Here is a 24,229-nt window from a genome sequence, read left to right on the forward strand (position 1 = left end):
GTGTCGCAAGACAGAAAGCCCCAGCTAAGCCAACCTCGGTGAGATGTCTCATCTTGCCGTCGCTACCAATTGCTATCTCCAAGCGTTCAAATGTGGCTCTCATGCTTGATGATGCTGCCGCAATTGGCCGGGGCGGACGATATCAGTCGCCGAAGGTCGTTTGAGGGGGCGACTTTGCGTACGAGGGGCTAGTCAAGCTTTCAAACAATGAAGATACCTACCTAGGTATTGTTAACAATTGAACGAGGGAGGCTGTTTGCGGTCATTTCAACCCCGATTTTGATTCGGGTGATGTTCTCCACCAACGGACATCGACAACTTTAAGGAATTTGCTTTTTATTATTTATTTAAATTTCATTCGGCAGGAATCGAAACTGATGGTGCTTTTATGATGTCTTTCACGTTCGCTTTTTTTTCCAACAGCAAAGTTCCTGGGGACAATTGAAAAAAGCCAAAAGTGAAAATATGCCCGATCCCAGTTCCTTGTTCAACTAGAACTATCCCGGCTCTCCATGCACCCCTAGCTGCTTAGCTTTGAAGCTGTCTGTTCACTACCTCACCTCCGCTATTGCATTGCGTCGGACTGACCATAGGACCGAATGAACGAATGATGGGGACAACAGGAATCCCTTGACAGGGGTTAGCTTTAAAATTATGAAATCGGCATCACACTAGGAACTTCCTCTAGACTGCACACATCATCCAAAAAAAACGGAAGTTGACGCTTAGAGCATGAGCGCGACGAAACCTTCGATACCAGCCCGCAGATTCTCCCGGTTGTTTATATGCTGATCGCTTCCTAACTGTCGGGTGAATATTCGAGGCCTCTGAGCATCTAAAGTGTTGAGGCCTCATCAGGTTCGAGTCAGTCTCCCGATTTTTCTCCACAATCGCAGCCCATTCAATTGGCTGGAAAAGATCGTACGTTGCGGCGTCGGCCGTGATCGAATGGCGGCGGGCGCCCGGGGTTGATTTACTATTATTAAAGACCATCGTGGCGCTCTTTTTTTCACATTTCCCCGTTCTTAAATCGGTTCGGTTAGGCCCTACCGGTGTTTCTGCCTCTGATACTTTTGGTTCAAAAAGGCGCATAAAGGTGGAGCCTCCGAGGTTTTTGGGGGTGTGCCCGTATACGAAACGAGACGAGGGTAATGTACAGTAACATGCATCTGCACCGGCCCTGTAAGCAGATCGACTTACTTTTGAACTTCCTCCTCGTCGAGGAAAGACCTTTCTCTTTTCATTCGACGCACATACTCGATTCGCTGCCTTACGGGCACAGTGCATTCCGCAAAGGTCAGTTTCAGATCCACAATGAGCAGACGACGGAGGTTGACAACTGACGGTGGCTTGCAGGCTTCCCAGTCAAATTTATTCAGGCAGAAATCTATGGCATTTTAGGTACACAAGAATTTGGGTGCCACAAAACGCCCAGGGCCTCATAGGATAGTGCGAGTTAAGTGCACGTACCAGCATTGTATATGTATGGTTCCTGACAGTATTTAAGTATTCCACGATTGAAAATTGGTCTTCTACTAAAATCTTGCTGGAATCCCTAATTCACCATGGTTTCAATAGGAAATTGCGCTTCTGCCCTTTCAAAGCACTCTGGTAAAGCAAGCCATCTCCTGCACCTGCGTCAGCCAAGCTGTTTCTTTTTCTAATTACTTCAGCCATACTTCGTTTTTTTATAACTTACCTTAACGCTCACATTCGAGACGAGCACTCTGATTAACCTAGCCGACTCAGTTTATATATAACTATATCTAATATCTGGCCAGTCTCTGCCGCATTACCTGTTCTGGAGAGGCCCCATTCTTCACCCACCAACCGTACCACTGAAGCCTAAAAAAAACCATAGACGACAAGAAGCATGTCCGAGCCGGCTAACGTGGAGACGCAACCACCTCCTGATCAGCCTGAGAAGCCAGGCGCAGGAGGTGAGCCGTCAAAACCTACCCGAGTTTCCAAGAAACGAACGAAGACTGGGTGTCTGAGTAAGTATCGCTCTCATCCTTCGCTAAAGTCTCTTTCGATTCGAGTCGAAGACGACTGTTCCACAACCGTTGTTAGCATCCTGTGCCATAACGTTGGAACTGTTGGCTAACATACTTATCCTTCCCCACAGCATGTCGAAAACGTCGTATAAAATGTGGAGAGGAACGACCAACGTGTAACAACTGCGTCAAAAGCAAGCGTGTTTGCGAGGGATACAGTCAACGGGTTGTATTCAAGCTTGGAGGCTTCGGCAATGAGGATGGCCAACTCGATGGGATGGGATACTATGGATACCCCGAACAAATGCCATATATTCCTGGGTCGGATCCCAGTCTACCGTATGCTTTACAGGCTGCGAGAGGAAACATGAATCTACAGAGGATTGCACCGGCCCCATACACTCGCCGGATTGGCGACGAAACTCTTCCAGAAAACCAGTTGCACACGACACTCCCACCCCACCTCCAATATTACATGGGAGCGCAACAAGGCCAAAATCCGCTACAATCTCCAGAAGATATCCCCCCTGGGTTTCCTCAAGATCCGAATTACCTCCGCCATCGAGCATCCGTTTCGCCCATCTCACCAATTGATGTTGGGATGGCGCACCGTGGAAGCATATCATTGGTATCTCCAGGCCACCAGCCCCCACTGTCTGCTACAGAATCTCACTGGCCAGCCTCCGCTACTTCGGCGACGCACCCGAACATTGATTCCGAATATGCTCCGAGGCAATCATATAGCCATGAGATTACGCCACCGTCTGCTACCTCCTCGGCTTCTTTCCACCTCGCATCTCCTAGCACACACCAAGCGCCCACGACTTCGGCCCCATCTCGTTCAAGCAATGCTTCTGAAGTTTCTACTCTCAATTCATATGGCTACAACGCCCCGTACGGTACTGGTTACGAAGGCCAGCCTGCTGGATACGCAAACGCAACCTATCCACCCGGCACATACTCCGGCACAAATTTCAAAACAGAACCAGACTTCGACCAGCACAGATACTCAGGTAAGCCATAGGCTTCCCTACGATATTTGGTGCTCTTGCGAAAATCTGGCTGGTTTTATTTGGATATCTTGTGTTGCGTTGCATTAGCCAACGCTATAAATGACATTTTGCAACATTTGTTTTGAGGTAATTGATTATGTATAACTGAGCTTACTGTGATATCAGGTCCCACGGCAATCCAGGAACATCATGGGCAGGAAGAAGGGCCACAGGACGATTTTGTGGCGGGTGGTGCGCTAGATGGCTCAGAAGATGAAGATGAAGAGCTTAACGACGAACAGGACGAGGTCGAAGAGGATGAGGAAGAATATGCTGAGGATGGCGAGGATGACTACGAGGATTTTGCTCCTATGGATCTGGATGCCACTTCACGACAGACAATTTCCACCGCTATTACACCATATACGCAGAATAATGAGAGTACCAGATTGACGTTCCGAAGCTTCCTTCCAGAGGCCGGAACCTTAATTAGGTATCAGCCAGCGGCTACAGCATCTCCATTGTCGAACCCTACAACGGCAAGGATATTTTGCCATTGGATTTATGTCGTTGCGCCAAGTTTATCGGTTTTTGAACGACATCCAGCAAACCCTCATCAGTCTTTTACACCTGGAACCAGGCTCAACGGGCCGCAGAATCTATGGTGTTACACAATCCCAACAGTATCTCTATCCAGTCCTTTACTCCTGCACGCACTGCTAGCCGTAGCGAGTTTACACATAGCAAAGTTATCGGATGAACCAATCACTTCATCATATGTGCATTATCATTTTGCACTACGGCGCCTCCGTAAAGCAATTTCTGATGACAGAGAGCGAGCTTCCGTTGCGACGCTTGCCGGAACCTTGTTGCTGGCGTATTACGAGACTATGGCTGCCGATGTAAGAAAGTGGAGCAGCCATTTGCAGGGGGCTAAGAACCTTCTCAAAGAGATTGATTTCGACAATCTAAACAGAAGAATGGAGGTGCTTGAGGACGAAGAATTGACGCAGCAACAAGCCACAAACCCGGCATTTGACGGCATAGCATCCATTCGCAACCGAAAAATGCAGCAGAAAACCGGCAAAGGTAATTCAGATCGGACGTCCCCGACGGACGACCCAATCCGAAGATATATTCTTGGATCACGTGAACGGCGAAAAATGTCACAGGTGGAGAAAACCCGAGTTAATAGTAGCCCAAGGGCGTCAAATGCACGGGATCAGGAGACAGCAATTCTGCAGAGTGATTTATTCTGGTTCTTCGCGAAACAGGATGCATATCAATCCCTACTTAGCGGGGAAGGTCTAGTGTAAGCAGCTTCCAAATCCGTGTAGTTGGAGACGGAACAGTTAGTATTTTCTTGCTAGTTTAAACGGTTTTGCTGATTAAGGAATGACGTGTGATAGGTTGGATTATGCGCATTGGGGTCAATGTCCTCCACGTCCTAGGATTGGTACCTTGGGTACTTCTTATGGATCCACGGATTACCTTTACCTTCTCTATGGTCGCATTGCAGATTTTCAAGCCCGTGACGCGAAGCGGAAGGCCGAGGTTGAGAAATATGGACCAGCACCAGCGATTTTAGAACTTATGAAGTCGATGGGTGGAGGTGGACCGCCTGGACAAGGTGGTCCTCCCCAAATGGGTAGACAAGGCGGCCCCCCCGCTGGCCCTCCTCCAATGGGCGGCCCACCAAGTGGCCCCCAGGGTGGTCCCCCTCAGATGGGAGGGCCAGGCGGTCCTCAAGGTGGTCCTCAAGGTGGTCCTCCGCCCGGCTGGACAGGAGGCCCCCCTCCCGGTTGGCAAGGTGGTCCTCCACCAGGATGGCAAGGCGGTCCTCCACCGGGATGGCAAGGCGGCCCTCCACCGGGATGGCAAGGTGGCCCTCCGCCTGGGTTGCAAGGTGGCCCTCCGCCTGGGTTGCAAGGCGGCCCTCCGCCTGGATGGCAAGGCGGTCCCCCTCCGGGATGGCAAGGCGGCCCCCCTCCGGGATGGACGGGTGGCCCCCCTCCAGGGTGGCAGGGAGGACCCCCGCCTGGTATGGCAGGGCCTCCCACAGGGATGCCTCCTGCCGGGATGCCAGCCCGTCCTCCAGCATATGCTGGACCCCCTTCAATTTCATCTATCTCTCCAAGCACAGAAGGCGGTGACCAATCTACGCCCCCTTCTGCAACTTCAGGTATGTAGACGGTTTGACTTCAATGCATTGTGTATGTGCATCAGACTAATGCAACTCTTTCTAGCTCCCAAATCACCCCCAAAGTACACCAAAGCTGAGCTCGAATCAATGACGGTAGAAGCCGAAATGGAGTGGATAGAGATCTACAAGGCTCTCCTTCTATTCCAAGAATCATTAGGCGACGAATTCCAACCGCTCGAAGAAGAACTTATGCCAGTCCAACCTTCTCCCTTCGGTGATGCAATTTTTTACCGAACCTATTCCGTATCTTGCCTGCAGGCCCTTTACAAGACAGCTCACATCATATTAGAGCGTTCACACCCTTCTATGCCTTCAAATGGATGGATGGCAGCGGGCATTGCAGCTCGTAAAACCGCTGGCCTAGCTCAAGAAATGGGTCGTATCGCTGCTGGTTTATTCCCACCTGCCCAAGCCTCTGAAATCAGTCCACCTCTTGGTGGGGTCCTTATCGAACTTTCTTTCTGCATGCTTTTCGCAGGTGTGCAGTACCAGGACCCTAATCAGCGAGAATGGCTAGTAGAGCATATGTACAACGTGGGCAAGATGACAGGATGGGGCACTGCCAATCGGTGTGCTCTAGGGTGTGAACATGCATGGGAGAAAGCAGCAGCAATGGGTAAGGGCCCACCCTATAAGAGGAGGGCCAGCTCGGAGCCTAGAGAAATGCCAATCGGTACTCAAGAGGGATCAAATTATGTATTTCTCGGGTCGGCGAATAAAGCTCATTGGGCTACAGCACTTCTGGGGCCCTTGGAAAACAAAATGGAGACCATGGCCCTTGACGGCGAGGCTTAGTTGACTGAGAGTTCAGTTGGGGTTTTCAGCTGCACTAATCTCCTTATCCTGAGTGCATCTATTTGGGATAACTACCTATATATATATATATATTCTTACTGCTTATTTTATCTATCCTTTCTCACCAGTATTTTCCTTTACATAATCATCCCAGAGCGGAGTATATGGTCGAATTATCGACACCGCCATTTATTTTCTTTATTTCTTTATTTCCTGCTAGTTAGAGCTACCTACCTACCTACCTGCCAGCTAGAGACAGCTTCTCGATCGATTGGATTCAAAAAGCATCCGATATCATGATATACACACTAATTAGAGTGGACCTTAATCGAATTATGTCGGTGTCGACATGCTTGCCCATACAATACGGTGTTTCCATGCATGACGTCTTCAAGTTGCAAGTTTGCAAGGCATGCTATCCTATTATCGACGCACCGATGGGCCCCGAGATACGTAATACCCATATAGCAATACTAGTAGCTATATAGATCTAATATTAACGTTATAGCTAGCACAAAAGTACTGATATATATCATGGTGTATATCGATATATATATCCCGCCTATGGCTTGACTTAATCGTATTTTAGCTACTAATATAATCCCGGCGATGTTTGTGGGGTTTATAATTTATAAAACGGAACATATAAAAGGCTGAATTGGAATGTGATATAAATACCAAAGTGGGCAAAGCAAGTCTATAGATCTAATCTAAGTCTAAGTCTAGTAGTTGTGTATCTTTCTATTTCTATCCATCATTGTTGATGTCTATGAATCTAGAATGCAAAGTCCTCTCTATGTGGATATCGTTGCGGAAAAATTGCAGGTTCATGCGAAAATAACGGAAAGAGGGAGGGGGAATAAACGTTCAACAACTCCAGCGTAAAACTCTCAAAAAACAAAAATATGGGATAAAAGTGGAAGGTGGATTGGTTATCGCTTGCTAAATCGTTGTTAAGATCCTATCGCGCAAGTATTATTTCATGCCATGGTAATATCGTAGTTCGTAAAGCATCGTCTCATCCTTCTCTCATACGAGAAGAATATTGTTTTGGTTCGAGACCGTCTAATCATCGAAATCCATACTGTCTTCCGATGGCGGATTGGTGTGGAACCGATAGACACGTCGCCCAGATGTCGCATATAGATCCCGACAGCTGTCCAACTCGTCCTTAGAGAATTTGATTGAGAGAACTTCGTCTTCCAAGTCAAGAGTTTTGATCAACTCTGCGGTGGAAATTGAGTAGATACGGATCTTGTTGTCCTCTCCGGCCAATGCAACCAGCTCCTCGGAATGGTCGACATCGAATCCCAATTTAATGGTTGATTTGTTGAAATTCTTGTATGTGAGAACTGGTTGAGTCGGACTCTTTGGTTTGCTTCCTCGCTGGTGGCCAGTCATTGGTCGGCAGTAACGGAGATCATGAAGGACTGCTTGGCTTCCAAGCCCATTAACCAGAACGTAATGATCATTACTCAGCTTTCGCATATGAGTAATCGAGGATACATGCGAGGCAAGAGCGGTCTCGTGAGCGATATCCTTTTCGAGGTTACGTCTATTATCGTAAATCTGAATTTTACCGTTCCGAGAGCCAGCAAGGAGAGTATTCCTGTCGATGTATTCGAGTGCCAGAACATCGCTCTCCGGGCGAATAAGCAAAGAAGGGGCGATGCTCGAAGTCAGGGAAAGAAGACCACGTTTTCCTGCCTTGTGGCTACCACCGATTGCAGTGAGCCCGGACTCGTGAGTAGCACAGGCCCAGATACAACCAGCGTCAGGGATATTCACAACTAGAAGAAACCTGTGTTAGTTTTATCTCCATTATTTGGGTGATCTGTTTTTCAAGGGTATCCCTTACCTGAATCAATGTTTGGATGTCCGGATTTATCGAGAGATACAGTAGCATATGTCTGTCCAGAAGCGACTAGAACACCTTTCCCTTCAGGCATAATCGCAGATGATGTCATTCGATTCTCCTTTGACGAGGAATCAGTGTCAGCTTTCAGTTCGAGCGATTACTAATGTGATTCTGCAGCGTTTCTTACCATTCCTGGCAGCTTGACGGTTCTCGAAGCCGTGTTTCTAACTTCATAAAATGAATCATCAGGCGGTTGAGAGTACCATCTATAGAAGGGAAAAAGGCAATATTAGCACCTAGAATGTGAATACGTTCCTGGGAGAAAACCGAAATCTGCTCACCTAAGTCCCTGGTTTGGCGCGAATGTGAAGCAGCCACCGAGCCCGGGCGCAGTTTCCAAGCCCGAAAGCTTCTTATCTCTAGTGGCTGTGATGATCCGTTCCTCGCAGATCATGTTGGCCCACATTGACAAGTCGCCATCCCTTCGAGCTTCCGGCTTCAAAAGCCCCATTTGCATTCTCAGCCGGTAGTTGAAGACACCGTTGCTGCTATCGCTGATACGACGTCTTCTTTTGAGCAATGGTCGCATTGCTTCCTCTTCACGGCGCTAACCATAGAGAATTTGCCGTCAGTATCCAGTCCGATTGAGGATCCAGGTTTTGAGATAGATTTAAAGGTACCTGCTCCTCTGCTTCCTGAGCCGCTTCCTTTTCCTGCTTCACCCGATCGGCATTGTATACGGACGTGGTATTGGTATGGGTCGCAGTGATCTTGAAGTATTTCTTCTTCTGGTTATCTGATCCAATCCCGAGTACTATTAGCTTTTACCGTTTGAAAGAATCCGCTGGGTGGACCCGAATGGAATGGGCGAAAAGCTTACCGTAGTAGAATCCCGGAATCTCCGGGACTGAATGCATTGTGGCGTGGGAAGCTTCCAACGAGCATTACTAGCTAGGTCGCACAAGGGTGATATCGAAGTGGAGCGAAAAAGAGGGCTTAAGCCACTTCTTTTCGCGATTTGTAGATGTTGAAGATGAACGTAGAAGAGGACAAAGCGAAGAAGTCTTCGTCCCTTTTTGCTGTACGGAAAGGGTTAAAAAAAAAAAATTGGATCGCAGGCGAAACAGCTAAAAAAAAAAATTTAATCGCCCGAAACGAGTCAGGGAAATTTTAGCGTGCTTCTAGAAGCCGGTGTTCTTTGGGATGCCCCTGATTGGCTGCTAAAATTGGATGGCTGTCCTTCTTATCTCCGACTCTTATCTTGATCTAATCTCGTGGTACTCGGAGATAAGATTTCGATAGATAATCTCGTGGCCAAATGCCTGACGGTGGAACCTCACAACTTAACCTTCGTCACGAAGGCTGGTAAGTGGATCTCCCACGAGTCCACATCCGATGGCTCCACCGCATATTGGTGTGGCCATAACAGAGCCTCACAAATCCGCAATGATGGTGGTGTGGGGGCTAGAGGACGGGCCATCCACATGGCCACATCCACATCCACATCCACAGCCCCCAGCTAATTTTGACAGATGGATCCCATTCGTGCCGTCGATAGTAAAGTTGCAGAGGAATCCACCGCCCAGAAGTTGAAGTTTTACCCTTATTTCACAAGGGATTGCTTATTTCCACATAAGATTCAAAATGCGAGTTCTTGACGGCGTAGCTACGTACGCCTGAAGATTATCGCAATTGTGGGATGTCGACATGATTATCAACTGAGACCTCTCTCCTATGCTACACGGGATATTAAACCCAATCATGTAATTTTCTACAGAGTGAACTAGCGCTAAAAGGGAAAACCTTCATGGATATCTTCATGGCTACTTATTAAATTATTATTGCGCAGCAGGGCATTGATCAATTGAATTGAATGGAAAGGAGAAGAGCAGCCAGTTTTTCGAAAAGAAGAAACAATGTGCCTCGGTCGGCAAAGGGGGCAGTATATATTTTAGATTCACTTCATGTGATTGCTAATTTCCGAGTTATAGCCAATATTCGCAATTGGGTAGGCCTCATATAGCATATAACTAGTATACGTATGTACGTGGTGTATGTACATAGTACATTTGTACTTACATACATACGCAAGCGTATGCGCTCGTAGACGGGATGAAAACGAGCACCATGCCACCTGCAAGTTCAGGGGTGTTTTATGGATAAATGCAAATGAAGATCATTATAGCGGAAGGTTCCCTCCCAAACACTTATCGCGATCAAACCTGCAGAGGGTGGTATAGGAGCCAGCGCTGGGAACCGAATATTATAATGAAAAGGAGTTATGGTTCAATCCCAGCGTCTCATCATTTTGATGGTTGCGGCTAGCAGCCGTTTAAGTCACTTAGGAGAGAGTTCGATTAATTATGAACGGGGATTCGAGGGGTAGCCTGGCTGCTCCGCCGTAAGATGGCAGTTTGGGAAAGTGTCAGCTGGACAATTCTTTGGTTCGGGGAGTCGGAGCGAATAACAAGGGCCGATGATTTCAAACTCTTCGGCCAAACTCGCTCCGTCGAAGACTTACAAGATCGAAGCTAAGGAGCCAATGCATTCTCAAAAGTTCATAGCGCCGGCATATAATGGGATTTTTGAAGCGTGGGAAGTGCTGATAAATAAACCAAATAAAATAGGAAAGACATCAGCCTGAACGGGAACCAGAACAATGGAACTCAAAAAAGTAATTCTCCCTACGTCTTCCAACCATTGCCAGTGGCTGATCCAACGGGCCCCTGGCCATGGACTTGGAGGGAAGCGCACTGTCTGTTTGCGAGAGGCTCGAGCGGCTAAGCTGACCCCAAATGCCACGTTTTTTTGCGCGAAGAGCAGGATCCACAGTCATAACGGGTGTCGCCCCCAGTTTTCGAGTGTCCACATCCAGTAAAACTAAGCTAGGTATTCGGTACCAAAGCAAGGGTGGTTTCTTATTGAATGCACAGGTGACCCAAGATTGCAATGCAGAATCAAAGGTAACAAAACCCCATCTGTGGATCCATAACACAAAGAGCCGGTCATGGCTTTACGGTTCGGTGGCCCTTCCCTTCCAAAGGGTATATCGTCAGGTCCACACGTTGATGAAACTGCAGGTACCCGAGGAGACAATGGTTTGGATCCTGGATGTTCTTCAAACGTACGTCAGACAGTGAACGAGCATCATGACCTGATATACATACCCAGTAACCCGGATATGCCTATATCGATAAACTACCATCGTCAACATTCCAAAAGCTTTCCTCCTTACCTTTATTCGCCTGCATGACCATATTCGGAAGTACGTCCGAACGAGTTTGATTTGCCGACGATGTCTACCGAGAGCGTATTTCGTGGGGGGTTTCGATCCAGGGTAGCTTGGTAATGCTTACGTGTCGGAAAGGGTAAAAAGTTCCCCTGCCCGTGTGCTTGAGACCGCCATGACTCGCAAGAACATCCTTAAAGATGCAATGTCCTAACTTTTAGACAATAAAATCAAAGGAGCATTGTCTACTCCTAATGCATCACACCATGGCAGCCATCGGTACCAAGTGCTTAAGTGTGTTTCGAAGGGCGAGTTTTCCGTAAATATAACTTGCGAGGCGTGCTCCTGGAAATTCTCCGGCCACATGTTCAGGAGCACGCGGAATGCTATGAGTGTTCTGGAAAGGTTTAATTTCAAGGACGAGAGGCGTCGACGTATCCAAAATGTTCGCGACAGCAAGGTTTCCCCTTGAAATCTTCGTTTTTAATATATTTAATTCATCTGGAGAGAAATCCTGTCGCATTTTCCTAATCCAGAAAACCTCCGGTAAAACCTGCTACCATCGACATCGAAGGGATGAAAACCCCTCCTTAACCAGGTCAAGTGATAACTTTTGCAACATGCACACGGGACGGTAGTCAAGGATATCAAACCGCTTGACTGGATCCCGGAGACGACTAGACTATACAACTCTGATTCCCCAAGTTAACATCGGCATGCTCTTTTTTATTCAGGCTCAAGCGGTGCACCCCGAGCATTTTCATTCGGCTAATCAGTTGGTTGCCCGAGAAATCAAAAGATAGAGAATCGACGTCGTAACATTGGGAGGTTGGTAATAACGCTCTTCCACCCATCCGCTTTCTCGGAAATCGCTCAACCTAACCACCACTCCAAGAAGTAAATGGAAGATCTACGTTAACCGCGGTTAAAGTACGACTAAAACAATTTCAGCAATGTGATAAATATGACGAATCACATTTGAATGGTTGGGATTTACTGCATCGGGTTATCACTTACGAATCCGCAGGCTGAAACGTGACTTCCCTCGTGCAGCACTGGTGTGCCGTGTGCGATCAAGAAACTTGCTTCGGCATCGCTTCTCGAAGCATATCACGAGGCCGCTAGCATTGAACAAGAAGAGCGCCGGTTAATAGGGGCTGGGGCTACCACTTCTGTGCATTCCTGGCCTATCATGATACCTTCGATGATAAGATGTCTCGCTCGTACGGGTGGTCGGTGTGATTAGAATACTAATTTGCGCCTCCGCATCATTATACTAACCAAAAAGAGGTCGGAACTATGGCCGAAGAAGCCTGCGCGGAAAAAATATGCACCACCAGCGAGAGGGCGAGAAATTGCTACCCAAGAAAAGCTTTGGATGCTCCGTTATTTGTTAGAGCCACATGGGGAGAATCTCAAACCACCTCCTGCAAAAGTTAGCTACGAAAGCTTGGGTCGATCCGGGTGGAACGGTCCCAACCGCAATATTGGAGAGCCGACATGCCCAATCCCGCGACACTGGGAGTCTCACTGATTGTTATCTTCTTTGGATTTAAGCTTAAGAAACCCAAGCTTCTACTAGGTTTCGCTTGATGCAATGAAGTGAGGGGATTTTTCTCTCACCTACGTCGACTCACCGGATCATATGAAACGTTATTCACTACCATCAAGAGTTGATAACAGCCAGGGGTTTGTCTCAATCGTATCCTGCATGAGCATGAACAAGTTCAAGAATGTGTCGAGGTGTTTTTTTTTTCCCTCCTCGGTTCGCCTTTGATGTCAGCATGGCTGGAATGGCTGCATTGGTTCAAATGACATGATTCCAGCGGTTGCGCAATTATTCATCAAGGCGTTCCCGTCCAAGTGGTGTCCTCTAGCTAGATTTCTTGAAAGCTCGTATACCCGGCTCTTTCTTTTTTTTTTTTAGCTTCCCTGCAACCATCTGTCCGACTCGTTGGTGCCTGAATCAAGGCCAAAGACACACACCTGCAAAAGGTGCGTTCGTGGTGCAGAAGCATGTCTCTGATATTGATAATAGCCCTCTCTTGGAGTTGCAAACTTTGGATTGATAGCCAAGATGGAGGGGTAAGAGTTACTTTGTCTCGCAAGGGAACTTTCTCGTCTAGGTGCGGCAAACAAACTGAGAGAAGTTGATACCTTTCTGAATCATATCGCCCCCTGACTAACGGAGAACAAGAATGCGAATGGAACATTTTATTCGATACTTGATCGGTGATAATGGCGCGAAATAATAAGGTTTTACGTGTAATGCAAGTACCGTCCGTAAGTACAGATTAGATATATGTATATATGTAGTATGTACATCGTATACGGCGTGTGTTAAATATCAAGTCCAGTGACCAGGAGTATGAAGATCATCAGATATGGCCTAAGTTGGTTAGACCATGTTCATTAACGGATTTCGGATTTATATTCAGATCAGACTAGGGCCACGTTCAGCTGGGGGATGGTTGCGTGTCGTGTCGAACGTGCGCGAGCTAGGTCGAGTTTCTCATATCAAGCTTGCTCTCACAGCGTGCCTTGTCATGCATGTTGTTTGTATACCCTTGTCCAACTGAATTGCCTGCCGAAACCTTCCGCATGGCCCAGCACCAGGTTCTGCCCAATCTATTCCATATCTGCCAATTAGTGTTCGTGACGATGCTCCTCGCCTTTGCCTCTTTTTGTGGTCGTTAGTGACAATGTCCCGAGCTCATTGACGACCCTTAATTAAAAGCAATAATGAGGTCAACAGTGGTGGACGAAACCGAGCAATCTGGATTGGCTCTGCTCTAACTACCAGCGGAGGTTGTTCAAATCATCCTTCAAATTGGACCGGACTCCAAATGAAGCAAGGCACGGAATTCGGCTTCGAGTTCTCGTATTGCATGTTAGTACTAATTAGTACATATCCCCAAGGCATGTTGATGTCGAGCCGTGCACAGCCATCGAGGAGCCATAGCTCGAGTGTTCAAAAATAGATCTTCTTCATGAAATTCAATTACTGAGTAGGCTCATATGATATCAGTTTATAATTTAAGCAGTCTTCGAATCTCAAGGCTCTAATTGATCGAATTTCAAATATCCAGAAATCAGGAATTCGGCAAGGATCCATTCGAAGCGACCCCAGACCGCAATCCTAAATACTGCTTAGCTATCACCATAGCGCGCGAAACTCTTCTACAACGTGGGCCGGGAAGGGATGGTTTGCGATTCGATTCCATCTGAACATGCTCCATACTCCATATGCGCACAGGACTAGCCCGACTTATACTATACTATGCATACATACATACATACATACATACATACATACGGACATACATAGTATGTATGCCCATATGTAAAGCGTATGCTGGTGAGTTTCTTTTTTTTTTTTTTTCTTCTTCTTCTTCCCTTTCCTTTTTTTTATTTTTAATCTTTTTAATCTTTTATTTTATTTTATTTTATCTTATTCTATTTTACTGTTCTTTATTTTATATAATATATATCGTCGCATCCACCCTTATAATGCGAAACTTATAGCTTTGACCCGTTATAACTGCTGCTGGGGAAGTTATGTACTATAGACAACGTCCATCTATACTACAAGCTCTAATATCCTGAAGTTAATCTGCAGGGTAGCATCGATTCTAAACTAACTGCCTGGCTAGTGGCGGACACACCGAACCATCAATTATCAATTTGAACCATATCCCGCTACTACAATATCGGACTGTGACTTGCGCATTTGGTTCAATATTAATTTCCAAGTCTCTTCTTCTGAGGATCTTGTCTTTACAGAATACTACCGTGATCGTCTCTCTCTTGTCCATACCTGTCTTATTCTCCCAGTACTGCGGTCCCGTTCTGTCTTCCCTATCCTTTTTTTTTTGCTGTGCTTTCCTTGGGAACGACTTCGCATATACCCGGGAACCTAACTTTCGCTTTTCCACCCTAGTCACGATATTGACCTCCTTCCCCAATCTAGTACAGCCCGAGACTGAGGCTTCCGGTACGACAACCATCCGAGTAAATTATCAGGCGTCGCTAGCTGCAGCTTAGTAGCGCAGTCAACATCAGGACAGTGGATTCTACCTTAGCCCCTCTGGTTCTTGGTTCACCTTACAGAGTATTGTTCTTTTTTTTTTACTGGCGGCTTTTTTAGGCTTTTCTTTTTCTTTTTCCTTTCTCCTTCTTCCTTTTTCTTTTTTTTTCTCTTCTTTTCTTTTCTGGCACCCTGCACCGTCCCCTCATCATCCCATACCGATACTTTGGCTTGTCCGCAGAGTTGTGGAGCATCTAGCGTCTTCATTCAGGATAGCTTCGATTTCTTCCCTTCCCTAACAATTTCTCCCCCAAAAAACACGGAACTGTACTGTGTAGAGCCTGGCACCAGTACCCACCCTCTTTTTTTTACTGGGAATCGGTAACGAACGAAAGAAACAAAAATAAAACATTGTACAGGAATTATCCAAGCAATTGACTTGGTTCCTGGAAAGGTAGAGGCGTTTTAGCAGGCCAAATCAGAATAATATTTTTTGACGTCTTGACCCCGACCCTATATCAGTGTTTGGCACTATCGTACGAACCAGGGACTGATTGATTGATTGATATTGCGGTTCGTGTCAGTCAGTTAATTGTGGGCGCTGCTTTTCTCGAACCGTTAACCTCGTCGTCCCATAAAATTACCAGAACCCAGCAAGTGCAAGCAAGCAGCCTTCTTTTTACCCCCATATCAACTGACATATAACGACAAGATACCCACAAACCACGGACTGCCTAACAAGTATTCCTTTCTAATTCCGGATAGTGGTTGGTCCCTCTTTTTATATACTTACTTCGATACATGTTTTTTATTCCTTTTTGATTTGATTTTTAAAATCTGTACTCCTCCTTTTTGCAGTCCACGTTTAGGCCTTGACTCCAACCCGCAGCCTGCACCTTTCGCAGTCCCAAGCGAGTGGATCATTAAGCAAAGCAGTTACATTTCGATTCCCAAGCTGCTCCATTCAGCTCACCAGCCGCATAAGTTTTTATCTAAACTTCAGTTTTTGGTAGGACCTTTATTATCTGTAAACCCCGATTGTCCTTCCATGCCTCTGGCTTGCCTGGTTTCAATCGATTCGAAGGCAGCGTTTTATCTAACCGAATTATCCGTTTACAGTCGGCCTCCCGCTCGCATTTTTCTCCCCTTCGTCTGCACCGGCCACTGCATATACCTTAATCTCTAATCTATAACCTCTTTCCTCAATTCCGTGGACTATAAATCCGCTTCGGATTTTGATATCGACACTTTGCATATTCCATCTTCGACGCCATACATCAGCTAGCTAGCTCCTAGATCCTAACGATTCTCTTTGCGTGTGAAATCTATCTCCTGTGTCAGACGAAACGATTTCCTTTTTATTATCATTCTTCTAGTAAGTTCCCCGTGACGTCGACACCAAAATGACGAACAATTCTTCGGAACTCCCCAAACCAGTTTTCATTTTCCTTCAAGTCGAGTCATGATAAAGAGGCGTTATATTTCCACGTCTTATTTCGGTGCCGGACCGAGCTGTCAGGCGTTGAACCCATCGTTCCAAACCGTGACTTCAAAATTGACCGTTCTGCCTTTACTCGCAAGCAAAACGATTTAAGGTCAAGTGGGGCGGGCTGCTGGTGAATAGCTTTCTGCATGCATCGGCGTCAATCCTGCTGCAACTATAGCATTTACATATTAAAAATCTCTACTCCCGATCCCACTAACATATTCTCTACTCCATAGTTTCCGTTTACTTATCCTTACTCCTTGAATCTTTTTTTATTATTTTATTTTACCAGCACTCGACTGCCTTTGGATGGCCAGAGCATCCTTTTAACAAGCTTGGGACTTAGGGATAAAGGATCTGGGCCTCGGAATTTCGGATAGTTTCTCTAGTTTATTGCGAGGAATCTTAGACTTGGATATATTCAACTTTGCTTCATGACCGACATGGAAAGAATTCTTCACGATCAGCAGCCTCAGCAGTTCTATTCGCGAAATAATTCTGTCACAATGCACCAGCCTCCCGTCAGTGGCCCTGCCTACTCGAGTATGAATTCGACATCTTTCAGTTCTGCACCTTCTTATTCCTCTGGCCCCGCGCCAACATCATACTCTACACAAATACCTCAACAAAGGATAGCCCCGGCTGGCTTGACTGAGCACGAGGGGGCTCAGAATCTCACAAACTTGTCAAATTCGACTCCGTTCAGTGCTCATAGACAGCAGCCCGTCCCTTTGCTGCCGATGCCGACCAATTCTATGCAACAGCAACCACAGCATCAAAATGCGTTGGCGCCGTTAGCATCCGCTCCGCCGGGTGCCCATCGTGGGAGTGTAACGCAGGCTCCTTTGGTTACGCCAAATACTACCACAAGCGGTCCGAGAACAGCGAGCAAGGCAGGAGAAAAGTTTGCTACTAATGTACCTTTTCCTGTGGCGCCTCCTACGAAGGACGCGAATGGCAAATTTCCGTGTCCGTATTGCGCAAAAACATATTTGCATGCAAAGCATCTGAAGCGCCATCTCTTACGGCGTAAGTTTCCGAGAACCAGTTATTGAGGATCCATGCATGTTGAAAAGTCGCTAATTGATTCTAACCAGACACTGGGGACCGGCCTTACCAATGCCCACTTTGCAAGGATTGCTTTTCTCGTAGTGACATCCTAAAACGACATTTCCAGAAATGTTCAATAAGAAGAGGCAATCCAACAAATGCGACCCACCTTTCGCAGACCCATGCAGCTCGTGAGGCCGCCGCTGCAGCTCAACTGGCAGCCGGAAAGACGCCTACCGGTCCGAAGAGGAAGACCTTGACATATGATTACAACAATATGCCGAGAAGCCCTTCTCATCCTCAAACCCCAGCTACTACTGCTGAGATTATTAGCCCTGGGATGTATGCGCCAACTACTGCGGCCAGTGCACCGGCCTTCCCAGATTTTCCTCGACAGAGCCCAGTTGCTGGAACATGCGATGAATGTGCAAGGATGAAAGTCCGTTGTGACTATGGTCAACCGTGCCAGAGATGCGCATCTCGTAATCTCGAGTGTACCTACCTGAAGACCATGAAGAGGCATTCCGTCGCGGTTGTTTCTCATGTCCCGGGTGGAATGCAACATGGCAACGAAAGATATAACAATTATCTACAACCAAATACGACACAGAATTCTACACTTTCCTCGCCTCACGAATATACAACGGAGTCCTTCAACTTTGCGCAACAGCAGCAGCAAGCCGGTATGGCTCACCAATATAATTCAACTCATATGCAACAGGGACACCAGCAGCAGTTTAACCAAAATTCCAATCCTCATATGTCTGGGATGCAGAATTCACCACGAACTCTTCCCTATCAACAACCCCGTCGCCAAACCATCCATGACACACTTTACAGCTCTCTCCATCATGCACACCAACCTAATGAATTAGATTGGTCGACTTTGTTGCAACCGACCCAAGAAAACTACGCCGAAACAAATTTTTACGACCCACAGTCAGGGACTAGTGGAGGACATGGACAGAGCATGGCTCCCATGCCAATGATGAATGCACGTCCAGTGTATGCCACCGAGGTAAGTTCAAACGTTCCCGCACTCAATCATGTAAGATCTTGACGTAATGACTCTAGTCCGGCGTGAGAAGGCATAATTCCCAGGATCACGGATTTTCGAAACCTCCATCGGCATCGGAAATTGTGAAAAAGGAGTAAAAATGTCGATGTCAACGAAGCATGCCCGCATGTTCTACGACTTAAACGGTTCATCGAGAAAATCTCAGCAGGCAGCTGCCTCGCAGATCTATCAATTTATATAAATGATTAAAGATCAACACTCGAATAATAACCTCCATTTCCTCTCGTCACGAATTCTCTTTTCTACGAGCCCCGGCTCTCCCCACCTCTCATATTTTCATAAATTTATCTCTTGACTTACCCGCTTGTCTAAAAGTTGGTGGTTATTTTAATATATCTATCGTCATTTCTCTACAAACTTTCTTTACCTGCACATTTTTACCTCCTCTACCCCTCGACATAAAATGTTGAGTGTATTTACTGTGTGCTCCCGCATAGCGTCTGGTGTATGATATAATGCAAAATGGTTGCAGTCGCTTCCGATACTCTTATTTCTACTCGCTCTTTTACCCGCTTTCCAGTCGCTCTCGAAATATCGCGCAACCAACTTGGCTTCCTCTCTTGTTTTTTTTCTTCATTTTAGAATACGGGGAAGTGTCTACGTTACTTTGTTTCATAGATTGGTTTATGGTTTGGGGAGGTGTATCTTCTTTTCCCTTTGCTTTCTATAGTCGGTTCGGTTCATGGTTTTAAGTTTTCTCAACCTCTTAGAAGGGTCATATTTTGCTATGGAAGTCTTTTCCTTTTCAATTTCTTTTTCCCATATTGTGTCTTTCATTGGCTGCCCTTTTGCCTTATATGGACCATGCAATGCTTTCGTTTTTGTCTATTTGGTGAAGGGCTGGGTTTTACCATTTCCCGCTTTCCCGAATTTCCCCGTTTACGTTTTCCGTCACTTTTTCCGCTCTGCATATTATTAGCAAAGCAGAAAAGCAAGATATCCTGTATTTACGTGAGATCAAGACCCTATTTGGGGGGCCTTTGAAAGAAATAAATGGTGCATACATGCACAAAGTACATATTCTCATCCGGCAGATACTTAGGTGTGTACACACACTAGTTGATAATATTGTGGGAGGCTGAAAAAAGTTTTCCCAGCCTCCAGTGTAAGATAGATGCGTTAGGCACCGGCACCGACAGCCGAGAGTCGAAGGATTCTAGGTTCGGAACGGTGTGGGTCGATTATCGGTTTATCGAGAGAATATGGGCATTTTTGCTGTGCTATCATTGTTCTGGAAATCTTTTTTACCCCCGTTCTAGGTGTTATCAGCCATGTGAAGTAACCAATACTACTACACCATGCAAGGGGGGAGGGTGCTTGATTATGGTACAATATCGGAGATCCGGATGTATATTTCTACGCCTCACACAATGAGACTGGAGGGATATGGAATATATCCGAGGACTAGGCACTCCCGTGAATAAGGAATGTAGTACAGAGTCATATAAATCAGGTGGCATGGTCAAGTTTCAACAGCATCATCTCATATATCAAAGATTATCATCCGATTCAACATCTCTATTGCCTTTGGTTATTTGGAAAACCGCTTGCCGGATAGTTTTAGTTTATTCGGTATCGGATACCGATGTATGTACCAGTACATATTAAGTCCGTGAGATTTTCAACCGTGGGAATATATTATTAGGAACTCGAGTACCCGGGTTAGGAATTTTACTGGCCAAAAAAAAGGGCGGCTTAGCTTAGCCTGACGATAACCCCCTCAAAGATGAGGCCAGGTAACAGCCAAAGACTTTGTTATCTTTCTGGCTTCACTTAAATTTGCAGCGTTTTTCTCTTTTCAATATTTGAAGCTCCTGCTACTTGATATATTATATGTACTTAAGTACTTATAGATTAATACTTTGTGCAACTAAGCTTCTCGTATCCCAGCGTGGAACGACGCTTAGGTTGTCGTCTATCATTCGCCCTGGGACGAAGCAGGTATCGCCACACCGCCTAGCTCGCCGAGGAATACGAGGTCTTGTCGGCCCATTTCCCAGTTCTGGAAATGGACTTTTAGTACACAGCAGTAAAAAGTGACAAAGCTTTGTACCCTTTAGGAACATGTTGGCTTTAACCCTCAGTGCTCCGTGGGAAAGAACGTTTTCCATCGAAAATAGCGCTATAGCCTGCAGGTTCCCTCCCCGGGAACTAGATACTAATCGAGCTATGAGATATATATTAGTATACCAGTCAGTCACGATAGGTGGGGCGATCGAAGCGATTGGAAGAATTAATATTATCATCTTTTAAAATCGTTTTAAAAAATGTTCACGAAATGAATTTCTTATGGCGCTGAAAGTTTTGTCACAATATCACACAAGAATTCTTTAAAAGATGTGATTTGAGGTTGATCCCTTAGTCTCTCCTCAAATACCATGTCACTTATGTATCGAAAGCCCTACATGACAGTAAGCTGACGTATATATAATGTCGGGTGATAAGAATTATCCCCCTCTCAATTGATCAAATGAATAAAAACACATCCTCGTATCCTAGAGACTAAATCCAAGACCTCCGAGATGGCGGGTTTAAATTTGGATCATCTAAGGCTGAACATTATTGGTGGTAGTATATAACGTTAATTCTTCTTCCCTTTTTATAATCAAATAACCTAATAAATTTGATCGAACGGCGTGCACGTTGTTGAACCGTCTCCCCATGCATTAACAATGAATTCACAAAGGGCAGCTACGGGACGCAACAGATCTGATTGCATGCAATCATTCTTACAGCTTCCTATTAAGTGTCAAGAACGTGATACATAGATGCATAGATGCTCACGGGGACACTTTGTGATAGGCACATCAAGCGAGACCAGTACAGTGTCTCTATAATAGATCTAATCCCATACAGGACCTGGACTGCACACAGGACCTAGCTAGAATGTATTCGTTTTGAGGTATATGTACCCGCTGTCGGAGCTCCTTTCTTGGTTTCATTCCGCGTGGTTTTTTGAAGGAATGTTTTGGCCACTGTGTAGCTCTTCCTGGGGCGATATTTTACGATTTCCCCTGATTGTGATATTCCATGTGCTAGGATCCTAGGAGCATATATGTGTACTTAAGTATGTGTTAGCTTAAGAAGTACCGTTAAATTGCGTGAAGGTAGCTTGCGAGCCCTATGCCTAATATGTGGAATGACATGCCCGGGTTTGCATTTGGTCTTTAGTTCAAATACTTATTAAGTACCTATTTACAACTGGTGATATTTATTTTATAGCGTCCTCCGAAGGCCTGTCTTCCGTTTCCTCCAACTAACTTTAGCTAGCTGAAGTATCGGTGAATTCAATTTATTACCACATGACCTACTTGATTCTTAAACTGAGAGCCGAGCGCATTATATGTTTAAATTGAAGCAGCTCTAGCCTGCATTCAGGGCTACCTAGAACACTAACGATCGTTGCAGTACAGGACTAACTAACGATATACCAATCATATAGTTGAATACTTCGTCATGTGTATGGTAAAAAATGGCAGCCAACCCCAGGTTTTATTCCTAGGCTGTACCCAGAATCAGCACGCGCTTCCAACCACCCTTGTATCCAGTATGAGAGCAAATTTGCAAACGGATATATACAACCATGGATAATTTCTGATAGATCAGGTATAGCCCTCGAACTCCCTCTGTGCCAGTTGTCTCTAAAAGTTGGATCGTAAATTCGGATACTATCAAATCGATGGAAAACTTTCCAAATGTCTTATGAATTTATGATGAGTAGCTACCACGTCAACATCCGGATGATACGCGCGTACCTAGGCACCAGTGTTTGGATATCCATTGATGTCTTCTGCTTTAGACGCTTTTAGGCTTTCTTGAACGGATTATATATGGTCCACGAGTAAGGGAATTATGTACCTCAGTCCGGAACTCTTGTACGGCGAAAATAGTGAAAGAAAGCCTGTACTGATCTCGTTCCCAGACGTCACAAGGGGCAACAAGCCTGTGCCCTTTGCTCATGTAGTAATTAACGTACGATGCTGCAGCATATTTTATGTGTAAATTTTATCATATGGGGTTGTAAAAGCGCCTTAGACCTTATTTAAGCGTTCCAGTGTCGATGAAACTCCTTAAGAGACTAAATAGACTGCTAGGAAAGGATCTGTAATTTCATGAATTCCCTCCCATTAGATTTGTACAATTAGGGTTGCACTCATTAGTGTCTATGTCGACCTGGTTTCTGCTGTTAGAATCTGGGAATCCATTGTCTACTTGTAAAGTTCCGGATCATGTGTTTGCTATAAATCGTCATTTATAGTCCAGAATCGATCTAGTATAATCATTTGGAAGAAGTATAGAATTACACGGGATTTTCGAGAACGCTAGGGCTCTCTAATGGTGAGTTATGAGATCAGGTTCTGTAAAGCATTCAAGGGCGCCTGAGTATTTCGAATATTGAGCCCACAAGATTATTTCCAAGAAAACTCTGAGCGTGAGGCTGATTTTTGGACTAGTAAAAATCTTTAGTATCCTCTGCCCGGCCATCCCTTGGTCTCATACATCATTAAGGCCTTTCGCCGTGGCTGGTAGTCGCGTATTTGCCCTGTGAATTCGACAATCCCGTGGCCAATAGTTCAACTGTTGGGAAATATAGACCCATGGGCTGCCCTTTGTGACGTCTGGGAACGAGACCAGACCCATGGAGAAGACACCAAGATTTCATTCGATATTGTTCTTGAGCGGATATCAGATGTTGCATTTCGATGGTATCTCTTCAACTCGGGTTGGAAAACCGATAAGGTTGTCGGCAGGATTGGATCGAGATTCAACCCCGGCTGAGAAATACCCAACCGGGGATATGGCCTATTTATGTCCGGGTACAAGCAAAACGTGCGTAATATAATATGGATGAGAAGTTCGAACCCGAAATGAGAAAGAGTATTGCAGCACGGGTCGCATGTAATGATCAGTAGTTATAATCGTTGAGTGTATCGTAGTCAGACCGGAGTCTACCGATACATCTTGACACCTACCTTCGAATATGCACTATTGCTCTCACTTAAGTTACAAGATTTTTACTTAACCATTAAAAATGCGGGCTCAGTGTACTTTCAGATAGTTTGGGAGTTTTATTCCGAGCCTACGGCCTCAATCTAGGAGCTAGAGGTCTAGAATTCCTTTGGCTTTTATCGGAAATTTGTCTAGCAGTTACGTAGGAGTATAGCTTTATACAAAGCCACCGGACGGGATATATTATGGTATTGCAGTACCATATCTGCTCTGAAGGAAGCCTGGAGTGTATGATATGAGTTAGTGTGTATGCCGTTCATATTTGACATGAAGCTAGAAGAACCTCAACGCCTCAAGGAGCATGATATGAGCATGAGTCAACGTCAGGAATGTCCTCCGAGCATGCTGTATCGGGTAAGTAGACTGCACATAAATACTTCAGATTTCCTATCAATAGCAAGGAATACTGATCGACTATACCATATTTCTTCCGATGATATGATAGCAAATTTATCAGGTGCATTTCGAAATTCGGTGATGTAAATCCAATTTGCAATGCAAAAT

General features: G+C 45.6%; 3 protein-coding genes across 3 annotated transcripts; 2 read left to right on the forward strand and 1 right to left on the reverse strand.

The window, feature by feature from the left end:
* Positions 1 to 1,873: 1,873 nt before the first annotated feature.
* On the forward strand, positions 1,874 to 5,987 carry AOL_s00076g272 (uncharacterized protein; the record flags this gene model as incomplete). The annotated part of the gene is made up of 5 exons (XM_011122825.1): positions 1,874 to 1,997; positions 2,129 to 3,010; positions 3,176 to 4,301; positions 4,399 to 5,171; positions 5,236 to 5,987. 5 exons carry the CDS (start codon positions 1,874 to 1,876, stop codon positions 5,985 to 5,987), a joined length of 3,657 nt encoding a protein of 1,218 aa, XP_011121127.1.
* A 1,065-nt stretch (positions 5,988 to 7,052) lies between these two features.
* Positions 7,053 to 8,762, reverse strand: AOL_s00076g273 (uncharacterized protein; the record flags this gene model as incomplete). The annotated part of the gene is made up of 6 exons (XM_011122826.1): positions 7,053 to 7,777; positions 7,846 to 7,963; positions 8,033 to 8,111; positions 8,187 to 8,452; positions 8,526 to 8,641; positions 8,726 to 8,762. 6 exons carry the CDS (start codon positions 8,760 to 8,762, stop codon positions 7,053 to 7,055), a joined length of 1,341 nt encoding a protein of 446 aa, XP_011121128.1.
* An 8,331-nt stretch (positions 8,763 to 17,093) lies between these two features.
* On the forward strand, positions 17,094 to 18,792 carry AOL_s00076g274 (uncharacterized protein; the record flags this gene model as incomplete). The annotated part of the gene is made up of 3 exons (XM_011122827.1): positions 17,094 to 17,616; positions 17,685 to 18,655; positions 18,712 to 18,792. The coding sequence occupies 3 exons, from the start codon at positions 17,094 to 17,096 to the stop codon at positions 18,790 to 18,792; spliced, it is 1,575 nt and encodes a 524-aa protein (XP_011121129.1).
* Positions 18,793 to 24,229: the final 5,437 nt, after the last annotated feature.

Source organism: Orbilia oligospora, assembly GCF_000225545.1.
Source record: "Orbilia oligospora ATCC 24927 unplaced genomic scaffold scaffold00076, whole genome shotgun sequence".
In the NCBI taxonomy this organism is placed as follows: Eukaryota; Fungi; Ascomycota; class Orbiliomycetes; order Orbiliales; family Orbiliaceae; genus Orbilia; species Orbilia oligospora.